Genomic DNA, 13,760 nt, shown 5'->3' with positions numbered 1-13,760 from the left:
GTGTGGGTGTTGAGAGGCCGTAATACGCAGGGTGGACATAGAGAAAATATCTGCTTGTGGTCTTGATTTTTTTGAAAATTTGCCTTGAAAACCGGGAATTATACTTGAATTTTATCATGGTCCTAGAGTAGCCACCCGGATATAGTACTGAGATCAAAAGAGTAAAGTCAGTAATGATCGATAAATTCCATTCAAAGTTTTAATTACAAGAAAAAGGATTGGAGTTGTTCCTATTACGATCTATACCACGGGTTTCCAACTGGCGGTCAGTGATGTATTTTTTTGCGGCCCGCGAAGCCAGTTTGAAAAATACATTAATTTTATGTATTTTTATTAAAATATGTTCTATTTATGGATTTCCTTACACAACTGGTGTTTCTAACAGATATCAAAGGTCCTCTGAACGAACTGAACTTGAATCTGAAGGGAAGAAACCAGCTGGTGTCAGATTTAATGGGAAACATAAATGGGTTTCGTAATAAACTGAAGATTTTCAACGTTACTTTGGAGAGGAATAACCTGGTCCATTTTCCAAGCTGTTGGCGGCTAGCAGGAGGTGAAGAAATAATGGACTTTTCTGAATTCAGTGCAAATATTGAAGAAATAATGGATGTCTTTGATTCCTGATTTAAAGATTTTGAAGCCCGACCCTGTGACCGAGTGGTTAGCACTGCGGCGCCAAGGGTCCCGGGTTCGAATCCCGGTCGGGCTTGGTTGTTTGTGAATGTCCATTCATCAATTTCATCATTTCATCACTCATCCCCATCTTCGCAAATTAGCCAAGAGGCACAAAACGTGAAGTAAAATAAACTAAATCAATCAATCAATCAATTAAAGATTTTGAAGAACTTAAAATCAGCATCCAGCTATTTAGCAATCCTCTTGGCGTTAAAATCGAAGAACAAGAAGCTTCTCTCCAACTTGAATTGTGTGATTTGCAAGGCGATGTGTTCCTTCAAACTAGGCAAGAAAAGGGGCCAGAGTTTTTCAAATACCTTTCAAAGGAACGCTTTCCAAACCTTCGTAGTTTTGGGCAAAGAATGACATCGATGTTTGGCAGCACATACACGTGTGAAAGTGTTTTTTCTTCAATGAAGTTTTCATCAAGAACCGCTACAGAAGCCGACTGGCAGATTCTTCACTGCTTCACCTTCTGAGACTTTGAAATACAGAAATTGAAGTGGACATTCCAACTTTAATAAAAGAAGCAGATCGGCCTCAATTTTCACATTGAACACTTACTATGAAGGATTCTTATTTGTATGGGGTGTTCTTAATTTCTTTCAATCCATCCATACGTTTTGGGTTTTTGTGAAATAAATTCTGATTATACAATTTTGATTTGTGATTCCATTGTTTTTCTTGCCTCATTTTAGAAATTTAGGTCATGCGAAAGTACTACATTTTCAGTTCAGTACTTACAATTTTTATAATTTTTAATCCCCCCCCCCAAAAAAATGCGGCCCGCCAATCAACTGCTGGATATAATTTTGGTCCTCGGAGCTTTTGAAGTAGGAAACCACTGATCTATACTGTTTCAATCTCTGCCTCGAGCTAGAATTTGCACGTTTTCTTACGCGTTAAATTGTGTTCGGAGAAATTTGGAAATCTCTGTAAATCTTCGGTTTGTTATAGTCGCAGGATGTAACGCGCTTGTTTTTAAGGAAGTGTAGTATAAAGTTTATATTCATGCAACTCTGCTAATTGTAACGGAAATGTTGTCTTAGAGACGTTTGTGTACGTGAAGTAAAATGGCCGCCCTGGAGTGGCCATCTCGATACCCGGACCAAACTCTGCCAATGGGGTCTCCTTGAAGATCTTGCGTACAAGCGAAAACTCCGCAACGTTGATGAACTGACAGACATCATTAGGGAAATATTTGTTGGCATTACCGTCGAATTATGTCGTAAGACTTGCTTGAGTGTAGTTGGCGAATGTCTCGCACGAGGTGGACAGCATTTTGAAAATTCAACAGAATGTCGTATGTCGTGCGTCAATGTGGTGGTGTGGTGTCGTGTTCCATTATTACAAACTTATGATTTTCTGTAATAAATCTGTACAATTCCAGTGCTGTATTCATGGACGTCCGGAAGGGGAGGGGGGACAAGGGAGGCCACGCCCCCTGGAAAATGAATGTCCACCAAAAGGAATAAATTCAGTCACAGTAATTTATGGTAATTATTATAAATGCGTTAAAAGAACATTATAATTTAAGATTGAAATAGTGTTTTTGAGAGAGGATCACTATTATGGGGGAAATATGCCTCCTTTGCCCCCCCCCCCCCCTAGAAAAATTCTGCAGTCGTCAATGCCTGTAATACAAGATTTGGTATATATTACGAAAGTGTGCAAAAATTAGCACAAATTATGCACTAAATATTGTCACCCGTTTTGGTCCGTTCCGTTTCAAGTAAGTGTGTGTGGCGGGAGGGGGGGGGGGCAGTGTGAAGTTGTCCCCACCATTTTGAATAACGAATTTCTGCCAAACCACGTGTGCATAAATTCCCGGAAAGCGTGCCCAAATTTTTCACTAAATATTGTCACACTTTTTTTTTTTTTTTTTTTCAATTTTGGTCACGTGGTGGGGCCAACTTCACGTGACTGTAGATTACCAGCTCGTGAGAAACGGGCGTTACTCTTGCCAGACCCTGTATATTACGGGCCTCGTGAACGTTTTGCGAGTTCAAGTTTTGCTGAATGTACGTTCCGTCGTACCAAGAATAGCTGGAATACCAGCGCATGACCCGGGAAAGGGGGAAACCAAGTTTTTCAAGCCGATTTAAGACCTCGGAAAACGCACCGCATCGCCGCGCGTCGTAAACCTCCTAATGAACGCACACTCTCGAGTAATTTTAACACGAGCGTGCAAGAATTTGTTTTCCTTCTCCCCCTCCACGGGGCGAAGAGGGAGGGGAAGAGAAACGCAGGGAAAAAGAAAGATCAAGAGTTGAGCTAAAAGAGGGGAAAATAGAAGGAAATAGGGGAATAGATTGTAAAGATAAGTGGAGGAATTAAGAGAGGGAAAACGTAAAAAAATAATGCAAAGTGCTTTGGATGTATGAAGACTGATTACGGTAAGTAGACAGTTTATTAGAGAAGGGGGGAAGATAGGTAAATGTGGAAGTGAGTTACAACATAATCTCGCACGGGATTTTTGTTCACTGTTGCTGCTGAGAATACTTTGTGTACGATATAAGTAGAGGCATGCATTTTCGTTTTTGACGAAAACGCGAAATGTGAAGTAACACACGCTAATGTTAATTTTTAATGTTTCTGAAAGGTGTGAGGTGCATTTTCCTACCTTATTTCGTCACGAAATAATGCGAAATGAACTGCAAAATGCGAAATATACTCTTGTAACGACCGCCATGTTAGGCAGATTTCAGTTGTATATTGGCATTTATCTTATTCGTATACTTTCAAGTTAAGAACTTGAATTAAATTATTTATACTTAATTGTTTTTATAATTCATGTATATATTTACGATTTATCTTATGTTATAATATTATTCGCGTATTTTTGCAACATTTATTCAGAATTTATAGGCTAATAATTATCCCAAATAATATATGCCACGTTTTCATTGTTTTTCAAATCCAAAATGGCTAGGATTATTACTATCTTTCACGCAAAATTTGTTGTTTAAGCACAAGTCAAATACATTTCTTCTTAATATCTATTTTTGTTCAACAATGTACAAGATTGAAGTAATTTGTCTTCGTTATAAACTAAACCTTTATTTAATCATTTTTTTATGTGCAAGGGCAAATATGATTTATTTGATAAAATCAGTTTAGTTATTTCTATATAGTTTAATATTGTAATATTATAGCAAAGTATTTCTCCCTCGTTTTCAATAAAATATCGTATTCCTATTGGCTGTTTATGTTAGGAGTGGGGGAACCACGCTTCGTGTTCTTGGCGATGTAAAAACTTCCACGTTGGCATTTTTAATTGTTGCCAACCTGAACTTTAGCTTACTATCGCTAATTAGCATTGATGTGTTATATAAATTATCAGTTTTTCGTGTGTTATTTTATGTTATGAGTTTGTATTTTAAGTTAGAACAATCTGTTATGCTGCGCCTCGCGCTTGAGGTAGGCAGTTGAGGTCTTGCTATTAACTGTGAAGGCGGTGCGCGGACTCTCGTGTTAAATAAATTGCTTATCACTGCCTGCGAGCGTGCATGACCCAACAAATTATAACTTTTAACATGTGCGAAGCAGTATGGACGCGCGCGATTCGTGATTAAAGATTTTGGACTTTTTAATTATAAAGTATTTGGAATTTTATTTACTGTCACGTGTCGCAATTCGGTGGTTTCCTTCCTGGAGGAAGGGTGGATCGTCTTAATCCCGATCCCTGGGTGAGAACTGGTGCTCCCAACTGACCAGCCGGAGTAAGGAGCAGTGTGTTGCCAATTCGGATCTCCATACCCTGGAGTTACGAGTGGTGGCACGTTGCATTGCACTCTTAAACACGAAATTTACCGTTTATCTATCGACGCAACACTTTTTGAAGTCTGAAGTATCCTGTGAGTTATGCAATTAACGGAAAATTCTGATGCAAACGTTTGAGAAGCAAAAAATGGACTCCTTTATACAGGAATAAACTTAATATTCTGGTAATGATTTAATGTGCTATTAAAAGGGATATATTTATTTTGTGTAAGAGTGCAATTTTTAAATCAAATTTGGGATTATATTCACGTCATTCACCAAAATGTCATTTTATATGCCACTTTTTCACCGCTATAACAGCGAAATTTCATTTTATTTACCACTTTTGAACCCGAAATTGACTGTTTTTGTACCGAAATTTTACTTTTTTATTTACCAAAAATATGTGCCTCTAGATATAAGGAAGGTGGCTCAAACGATTGGGGTAGTCTACATGGACGTACGCAGGATTTTTTCCAGGGAGGGGCAAGGTAGGTATTTTTTCTCCAGGAGGCATATTTTCCCCCATAATAATGATGCCACCTCAAAAAAACAGTGTTTCAGTCTCAAATGATCATGTTCCTTGAATACCCTTAAAATAATTTACATAACTTACTGTGACTGAAATGAAATTGTCTGTGAATTATACGAGGTGGACCTTCATTTTCCAAGAGGGATGACCCCGTTGCCCCCACTCCTTCCGAACATCCTTTGTAGTCCAGTGTAGAAATTGGCTTTTGGAGGGGGAGTCCAGTATCTACTCATTAAGTCTTTACATGCATAGTCTCCCTCACAAGATCAAAAATTAGTAACCAGAAGTAAGTCCCGGGTTCGAATCCCCACCTGGTCATAGGTATTCTTTCTGACTGCCCCTTCATTATCTTCGCCGTATCATCCTCATCGTCGCGATTAGTCAAAAGTGGCGTAAAAGCTATGCTAAATAACAAGCATCAAAATCAAATCAAAAGGGGGCAATTAATTCCCCCTCATCATGGGACATCGCTGGGCGCAAGAATGGAACAGATTCCTCGGCGGTACTGTCAACACTCACTTTAGTTGTGAAAATATGTTTGCTTTTTTCTGAAAATATTACGTGAGCTATTGTTCGGCATGAGAATGGAATCTAACTTTTCCATGGAGGACTAATGCACTCGCCCACATACATTGTTCTGGTTATTTTGCAAGTAAAAAATGGCAAAAAAAAGTATCATATTTCGAAGCATCGCCGAATTAATAAGAACGGAATTAATAAGAAAAACATCCTTCCTCGCAGGGCTAAAATGTTCGCCCCCTCTATAAATACCACCTTCGATGTATGTGAAAAATATATCCGTGAATGAACTGCAGTTGAATCGGCATACGTAAGTGAAGAAACAAGTATCACAAAATATTTTTAATCCCATTGTAAATTAGCTCATTTCTCTATCGATTTTTCTTCGCAAGCTAAATACTTATCGTACTTTAAAATTTCTCAATAGATGGCAGTAAATTTAATGACAATAAATTACTGAACTAAAATGAACATATATTTAGAAACATTAAACATTTTTCACAAGATTATCTCATCTTAAACTTCTCAATTAACATAATTGATTTTATGTAAGAATTTTGAAAAATTTGACTGTTATACTAAAATGTACTAGAACTCCCGCAGGTAGATATTACAAAAACTCCTTGAAGAAGAGTGAGTAATTTCTTTTTGTTTAGGCATGGATGTTCTAAAAATTAGGTTCTGGGTTTGAATCCACACTTTTTGAATGCGCGTGTGTAAGCATGTGCTAATAAAACAATTAAGAGCAAAGTAAGATTAAGATAATATTGAAAAGTTTGAACTTTTGAAGTATGTTTCTTTTCTCATTATCCGAATTTACGCGTAATATGAAATAATCGTATTGGAAATTGTTCGAATGTCTTCGATTTTTTGATTTTTTTTGTGGGAAGAAAAAATCATGTGTTCTCCAGCATTCAATTTAGTTATGTACACAAGCGGGTTGAAACACGATAAAGAATTTTAAACTAACAGTAAATTACCAATTAACGTAAGAGGAAATGGCGATGTTCCTCCTCCCCCTCTTCCCATGACGTAACAATTCTTCTTCTATGACGTGGGCAACAGTTTAAAAAAGTTGTGGCCCCGATGACGTAGTGGTGAAGTTGTCGCCTTGTAATTAAGGAGTTCTGGGTTCGATACCTGGTAGAGGTACACACATTAAACTGTAGGCCCAGTCCCGATTAGCCTATCTGTGCAGGTAGTATATATTTTCTCGTCCCGAGAGAAAAATTCCCACTACACGGAGAATTAAATTCGTTACACGAATAACCCATTATGCATGGAGTAGTGGTTAAGGGTTTACTTGTAAAAATACATTAAGTAACTAATGAATATTCTATCCCGGGAATCTTTGGAGCAAGTCGCCGGGCATAACGCCAGAGAAAGGGAGAAAGCGAGTGACCTAAGGAGCACGCTTCTTGGAAACGGCTAGTAGCTGCACTCACTTTCCCTCTCACGAGTTCATTGTTCAAGCCTTTACGAGTCACTACTTGCGCAGAGGATTGTTTTCGTTCGCGTGCTCCAGAGATTCCCGGAACAGAGTATAATTCAGCCTAAAGTATGACTAATTCTCGATAGTATGACAACATATTTTGTTTTTGTTTTTGAAATTTGAAAATGAAAGTTTTCTTACCAATATTGTGTTTTTGTTTGTTGCAGGAGGATTGTTAGATGGTGCTCCCCCCGATGTCCCCCCACGGAACCCCTCGATGAGTCGCCTCAACGGACGGAGCACCACCGGCATCATGGGGAACCCTGCCGACAGGGATGGTGATTTCGAACCCTCCTGTCTGGTCAGGACCCCGTCAGGCAACGTGTATATACCTACCGGTAAGTTATCTATTTTCTGCTGAGCAAAATGTAAAACCTCTTGCAACACAGTCCTTTGTTTTGTGAGCAGATGGTGGTTCAGGACACGGCCTTATAATAGGGAAATAATTAGACTGCTTTCACTCTCACCCAGGATTGCAAAATTTAAATGCATGTAATATAACTCTTGATTAAGGATGTTACTCACTAATGATAAACTCGTTAATAATTACATTATTATTATTATTATTATTATTATCTTCAAACACTTTAATAACATAAAGTGTTAAAAGATGTTACTTACTAAATATCTCACTGTACATATCGACGTACAATAATTATCTTAATATAGAATATTTTTTTCATTATGTACATTTAGATTTTTATTTTCAAATTTTTCAAATTATATATCAATGTATACGCGTTTATATTACTTTTTTGAAAAGTTATACGAGTTTTTGCCATTTTACAGTTTTACGTATTGATTGTTTCTAATATTGTACAATGAGGAACATAAAATAAAAGTATTCAACATGTCTGTGTATCACGTCTGAACTATAGCTTACGTTATACAGATTATATTATAATGATGTAAAATATTAGAGTGAATGAACGAAATGTTGCCGATATTATTATATTAATACAAAATGTTTATTAAACCAATGGGAATGGATTTGGACTTGTTACCCCCCTCCGCCTATGTATTGCCATCGCCGCTGTATTCTGGCTTTCGAGACCAGAGTTCACTGCTGTTGCATTTAGCCTTATACCGTGCGTCCATTTCGATCTGCAGCCGAGAGATCGGGAGAAGCGTGGCGGTCGGCGCTGGCGGAGATGCCGACATTTGCGGCCTGTAATGCTCGCTTATTTTTACGGACATATCCAGACATTTATATAAATATTGCAAAACGAGCACTAACCTGGGTTATAATTCATCATCTGTAATTCATCCAAGTTCTGCAATTATATACACAAAAAAATACGCTTTAGAAGTGACGATAAGAGTCACAGATAATAAAACATTTTAATCATAGTTTTGACCAGCAACGTCCTGCTTAAGTTTATATCCTTGAAAGAGTTTTGTGTCGATGGGGATCGTTTGGAGGTTTCGAATGTGCAACACTGTATCAAGATTACGCTGCCGACGAAACCATTAAAAGTCAATGGTTTTCGTGAGCTTCCTCGATGAACTCGATGAAATTGGGGCAGCGTTAGAAAGTTATCCAAACAAACCTCTACGCCGTGTTTCACAGGAGATGGGAGTGTCAAAATCATCAACACATACAGCCACTAAGCTACTAAAATTAAAACCATACTCTTATAACACAGGTTAGTGCTCGTTTTGCAATATTTATATAAATGTCTGCATATGTCCATAAAAATAAGCGGGCATTTCAGGCCGCAAATGTCGGCATCTCCGCCAGCGCCGCCCGCCACGCTTCTCCCGATCTCTCGGCTGCAGATCGAAATGGACGCACGGTATTAAATGAGATTGCAGTTACTGATTTCCAGGAGAACGAAACAGTGTTCAAGACATTAAGAATAAGCAAACTTCCAAAGCATATTTCAAAATTGAAATGTTCTCTTTTGACAGTGTACATAGATTTGAGTTAAGCTGTTTTTAGTTTTTTTAGGATTTATGCTTTTTGGTTCAAAATTGATGAATGGGGTTTTCTAAGTAGGCTAATTGAAAGTGGTAGCGCCGTCGCCTTGAAATCAAGGGGTCCCGGGTTCGATTCCCGGTTCGGATTCCACTTTAAACTGTACGTCTAGTTCCGATTAGCCTTACTGTGCATAAAGTGGGCTTAACACTAAAACACCAACCTAATCAATGAATCAAAGTGAAATAAAGTGAAAGAGTCGTTATCAGCCATGGACACCCGGGGGTCAGTGAACGGCAAATGTAAAAGTAGGTAAATTGTCCATCACCATCTTCATTATTTTGTCTTCCGAAACGTGAGGTTCAAGAATTGAAACAAAAGGCAGCCATAAGCAGAAGACAATCTCCGCCCGAGCACAAGTACAATTCCGTTCCCTAAGAAAAACACGTAGAATCAAAAAAGAACGAATATAGTGATGGACAAGTTGCCTATAATTATCTTCGCGGTGGTGGATAATACGCCAGACCTAAAATGTGACAGTTGATGATTAAGTGTGTGGTGGGTCTCCCTTATTACACAACGCAAGTGGAACATTGCGTTTTGACGTCACCATAAAATACTTTTATCATTAGCCTAAATTGTTAGGTTGAGCTTGTTAGGTTTAGTTCTCTTAGCTAAATAATGCATTTGCAGTGTATTTATGCTAGGAGAACCAAACCTAATAACGTAGGAATTGCGCGTCTAATGTCGGAACACGAAGTTGTTCACGTGTTGTGCAATAAAGGAAACCCGTTTGCGGCAAGTTTGTATTGGTTCGTTTCGTGAAATTATTTGCTTAAATGTTTGTAATTTTTGTTTTGAATTACTGATTATAAAACTGAACGAATGAGGCCCTTTAATGAAGAAAAGTTGTGGCACACAAGTAAATAAGTAAACCTCGGCCTTGTTAGAATTCTTACGTGATTTTCAATGTACTTGTTCCTAGATTGAGTAGTTTCTTTACAAGGAATATAATAGTTTTAACTTTTCTATAGAATTTATTCCAGATCATTAGTTGCTGAAATCAAACTAAAAACTCATTTTGAGTTTTCTTGTCTTGTTTCTTACCGTCCACCCTTGATTTCATGAATTTCGCATTTTTTTGCTAGAAGAAATAGTGTCTCAAAAATATTTATTTCTTTGTATGTGTATTACGGTGGTTAGGTTAAGCAACTACGTGTGATCTCCACACGAAATATATATTGTTTTACCTCGTTGCTTTAACATTTTTAAGATACCACACTGCGTCAAATTGTATCTTAACTTAAATGCACGAAAACTGAAAATTTCGTTTTCCAAGATTGTAACCCTGTTAATTTCCTAGCAGCCCACAACTCAAGGAGAAAGAAAGAAAAAAATGCCTGAAAACTACTTCTAAATGAAAAAGATATTAAAATTACATTCCAGATGTGAACTTCTATGCCTTGGTAATCAACCAGTGCATAAACTTGGATGTCACGGATTTGGCTAAATTTTGGTATACATGTTTCTTATCATCTGAAGTATAGAAAATATGTATTTTTTTATTTTTCATGTTGCCGGTTTTTGAAAATTGACAAAGTTGCCCAAAAACTGCTCACCGCTGAAAATTTAAATGCAATTTACAAGAGACCAGTTTCAACTACAGGGCTGGGCATGGTCTCATTTTAAAGCTTATGAAGAGTGCTTATATTTGATATATAACATGCTTGGTTTTTGCAAAAACAAATTTTGAAAGGTTTTTCAAAAATGTATGTTACAGTTTCCAGAAAACGAAATTTCATAAGTTTTGCACATATTGGTACACATCTACTGAAGGTTCAGTCAAATTTATTGTGGTGTTTGTTTAATTATTGTGAAATTGGTTGTATAATTTCTATATCAGTATCACAAAAGGTAATGATTATACTCTATTGTTGACATGCTTATATTCTAGATGTACCAAAGAATGCAACTTTAGACTATAAGTCCAACTCGTCCTGCAGTAGTCCTTCAAAGGGAGATAATCAGAAGAACTCCGATAGGTAATTTTTAATTTTATTTTATAAATCTGTAATTTTAATGGAACTTTCCAAGTATGCAGATTGTTTTTTATGGGCAATTACAATATAGATTGGCCAAGCAGACGCTATGATTTCTTTTAATTGAAGGGCTCGGTTGTAAAACATGGTAAGTGAAATTTTGTTCATTTCTGAGTTTATTTAGAAAAAGAAAGTTATTAGAAGCTATACTGTAGATAAATTGTTTTCATGTTGTGTTTACCAATTTCAGAAGGCTTCACTGAGTCTGATGCAAATTGTATGACATGGCAATTTCACTTGAAAATTGAAGGATGACATATTTTACTTTATAACTCAAAAATTACCAAAATGTCACTTTACCATGTTTTACACCAGAGTCCTTCAATTATAAATTTAGGTCAAAAGAATGTTCTAGGAATATGAAGTGATCTTTCAATACAATATGCAATAAGGACAGTTTTAGCAAGTTGTTTGATTACTCATATTTATTTGAATGATGGAGAAGGTAGTATGTTACTCAGATTGAGATAAAAAAATAGAACCACTTGAGATCCATAGTTCAGTTCTTATGTATCTAAAAATATTATTTGAAACATAACGAAAAATTTTGATGTTGTATTTGTTTTTTCACAACAATTTTCTACCTGTTTTAATCGTAGTGATCATGGTGATGAATGATTACTGCAATGATCACTTTGTAATTATACAATTTCAATTAGCTCATTGGCTCATAAATACCTTAAAAGTAAACACGAAGGTGAATATATAACTTCTGGGGGATTACATACGAGAAATAAAACAGTGCATGATGCAGTTCACTCTTGACTATACAGTTTTGTCACATTTCTCACCATAGCAAAGGCCAAATTCCAAATATTACATAGTTTTTACAGTGTTTAATGAAAATGAATAACATATAACATAATTAACTATGTACAAAGGTAATTATTCTACATATTTTCAACTTTTTAATAGAATGTGAATTGTCTAACATAAATTAATAATTTTAAGAACGTAATCATTTTGTGACGATTCACAGGACTGTTGTATAATTTAGTAGCCATTACCCTTCCTGATATGGTTCGAAATTAAATAATTATACTTTTTTAAGGGACAATGCAAAATTTATCCATGTGTTTGGTACTAAGTCCTTTAAAGTTCAGAAAACATATTTAGTTTTGTAATGGACTTCAAACTCACTGTCTAGCATGATTTTTTAGTAATTAAAGGAAAGCATTCTGTGCAAGTTGTAACAAGTTATGAAGGCTCGTAGGGTGTAAAGAGCAGGTCCAAAATTATACTGGCATTTTCCATTTTTAGCTATAAAGTTGTTACTTTTACTGTGAATTTTATTATTATAAATTAAAATTTATATTTAGTTTTTCTTGTATGTACGCATTGCTTGCATTGTAGAATTATTTCTCTTGTAGTTTACGGTTATTACAATCATAAGAACACAGAACAGAACACGAAAAACTGTGTTCTTATGCTTGTAATAACCATAAACTACAAGAGAAATAATAATGTTATGTAGCCTTAATTGTATTCATTGTAAAACATTGCTAATGTTTTATACTTTATTACTATAACTTAGTATTAAGGATATGCAAATATTAGTTTCAGTTGATTATCTGCAGAATAATTTTCCAATCAAGTTTCTCTTTTGTTTCTAGATGTTCCTTGCCATTTGGAACTCCAGTTCCAGTCCTACCCGTCCGCAATAACCTCCGCCGGCCTAACTCCAGCCATTTCCCCCAGTCACGGTTCCAGTTTAGGAAAGGATTAGCTACAAAATGCTCGTGGAAATGTACAGCCATTGTGTTTATTATATTTTCAGTTGTGCTGACAGCAGCACTTACGTATCTGTCAGGTATGTAGATTTTATGTTCTCCAAATATAAATTATTTGCTTATGCACCTTTATTTTGATGTGATTGACTTTTCTTTGTGAGGGCACAATAGAATGAAAATATGATGCATAAAGTGTAAACGTTTTTAAATGCTAATAACTTGAGATCTTATAAGGGGAAAAACTATGTAAATAAAGCAGCATTTAAGGAGTTTCACTCTACAAATTTTATTTTATAGTAGGTTAGGGTTATTTGGGCTGAGTCGATTGGTCGATACTACTGGTATCAGTATCAGAAAGTATCGGTTATAATTTACTTACGGATACTGTCCGATGCTCTTCCGGCATTTTGGTCTTTCACGGGTTCCGAAAAAGTGTCACGTGACACTTTCACAGGGTCTCATTATCCTGGAAGTTGTGCAAAATTAAAAGTTTTTTTTATAAGTTTGGACCAGTTTTTTTGTGATAAAATAACATGTAGTCTAACTTAATATTCTGATGTAATTCTTGAATATTTTAAAGCAAAAATGCTGCTAATTGATGCATATAATTAGAATGGAATACATACACACTAATATTACTCAGCATTTTGAATAACTTTTATTACAAATTTCAAGCATCGGTATCTGTGGGATTTGGTGAGAGTATTGGCATCGGTATCTGTGGGATTTGGTGAGAGTATCGGCATCGGTATCTGTGGGATATGGTAAGAGTATCGGTATCTGTGGGATTCGCTGAGAGTATCGGCATCGGTATCTGTGGGATTCGGTGAGAGTATCGGCATTGGTATCAGTTCAAAGTCGTATCGGCTCAGTCCTAGTTGTTATACGTCCCAGATTATCCAGGACAATCCAGGGATGGTAGGTATCATTTGTCCCGGTATCCTGAAATGTTTATGGACATGCTAATGTCCCAGAATTGGTTGGGAATGCAGAAAAGATTAAGGCTATACTTTCCTGAAGGTAATTTCTA

At 36.4% G+C, this 13,760-nt stretch overlaps 1 protein-coding gene across 2 annotated transcripts in view; it reads left to right on the top strand.

The window, feature by feature from the left end:
* LOC145993741 (teneurin-m-like) overlaps positions 1-13,760 on the top strand; it is a 540,838-nt gene that overhangs the window by 461,067 nt on the left and 66,011 nt on the right. For both annotated transcript variants that reach the window (XM_083129491.1, XM_083129492.1), the window contains exons 2-4: positions 7,151-7,321; positions 10,856-10,943; positions 12,596-12,810. In XM_083129491.1, the coding sequence (XP_082985617.1) occupies positions 7,201-7,321; positions 10,856-10,943; positions 12,596-12,810 (424 nt within the window). In that variant the 5' untranslated portion in view covers positions 7,151-7,200. The remainder of the gene's footprint in view (positions 1-7,150; positions 7,322-10,855; positions 10,944-12,595; positions 12,811-13,760) is intronic.

The sequence above is a fragment of the Lepisma saccharinum genome, chromosome 10 (assembly GCF_977018435.1).
Source record: "Lepisma saccharinum chromosome 10, izLepSacc3.1, whole genome shotgun sequence".
In the NCBI taxonomy this organism is placed as follows: domain Eukaryota; kingdom Metazoa; phylum Arthropoda; class Insecta; order Zygentoma; family Lepismatidae; genus Lepisma; species Lepisma saccharinum.
The sequence above is the reverse complement of the archived record's forward strand: the minus strand, read 5'-3'. Positions and strand labels throughout refer to the sequence as shown.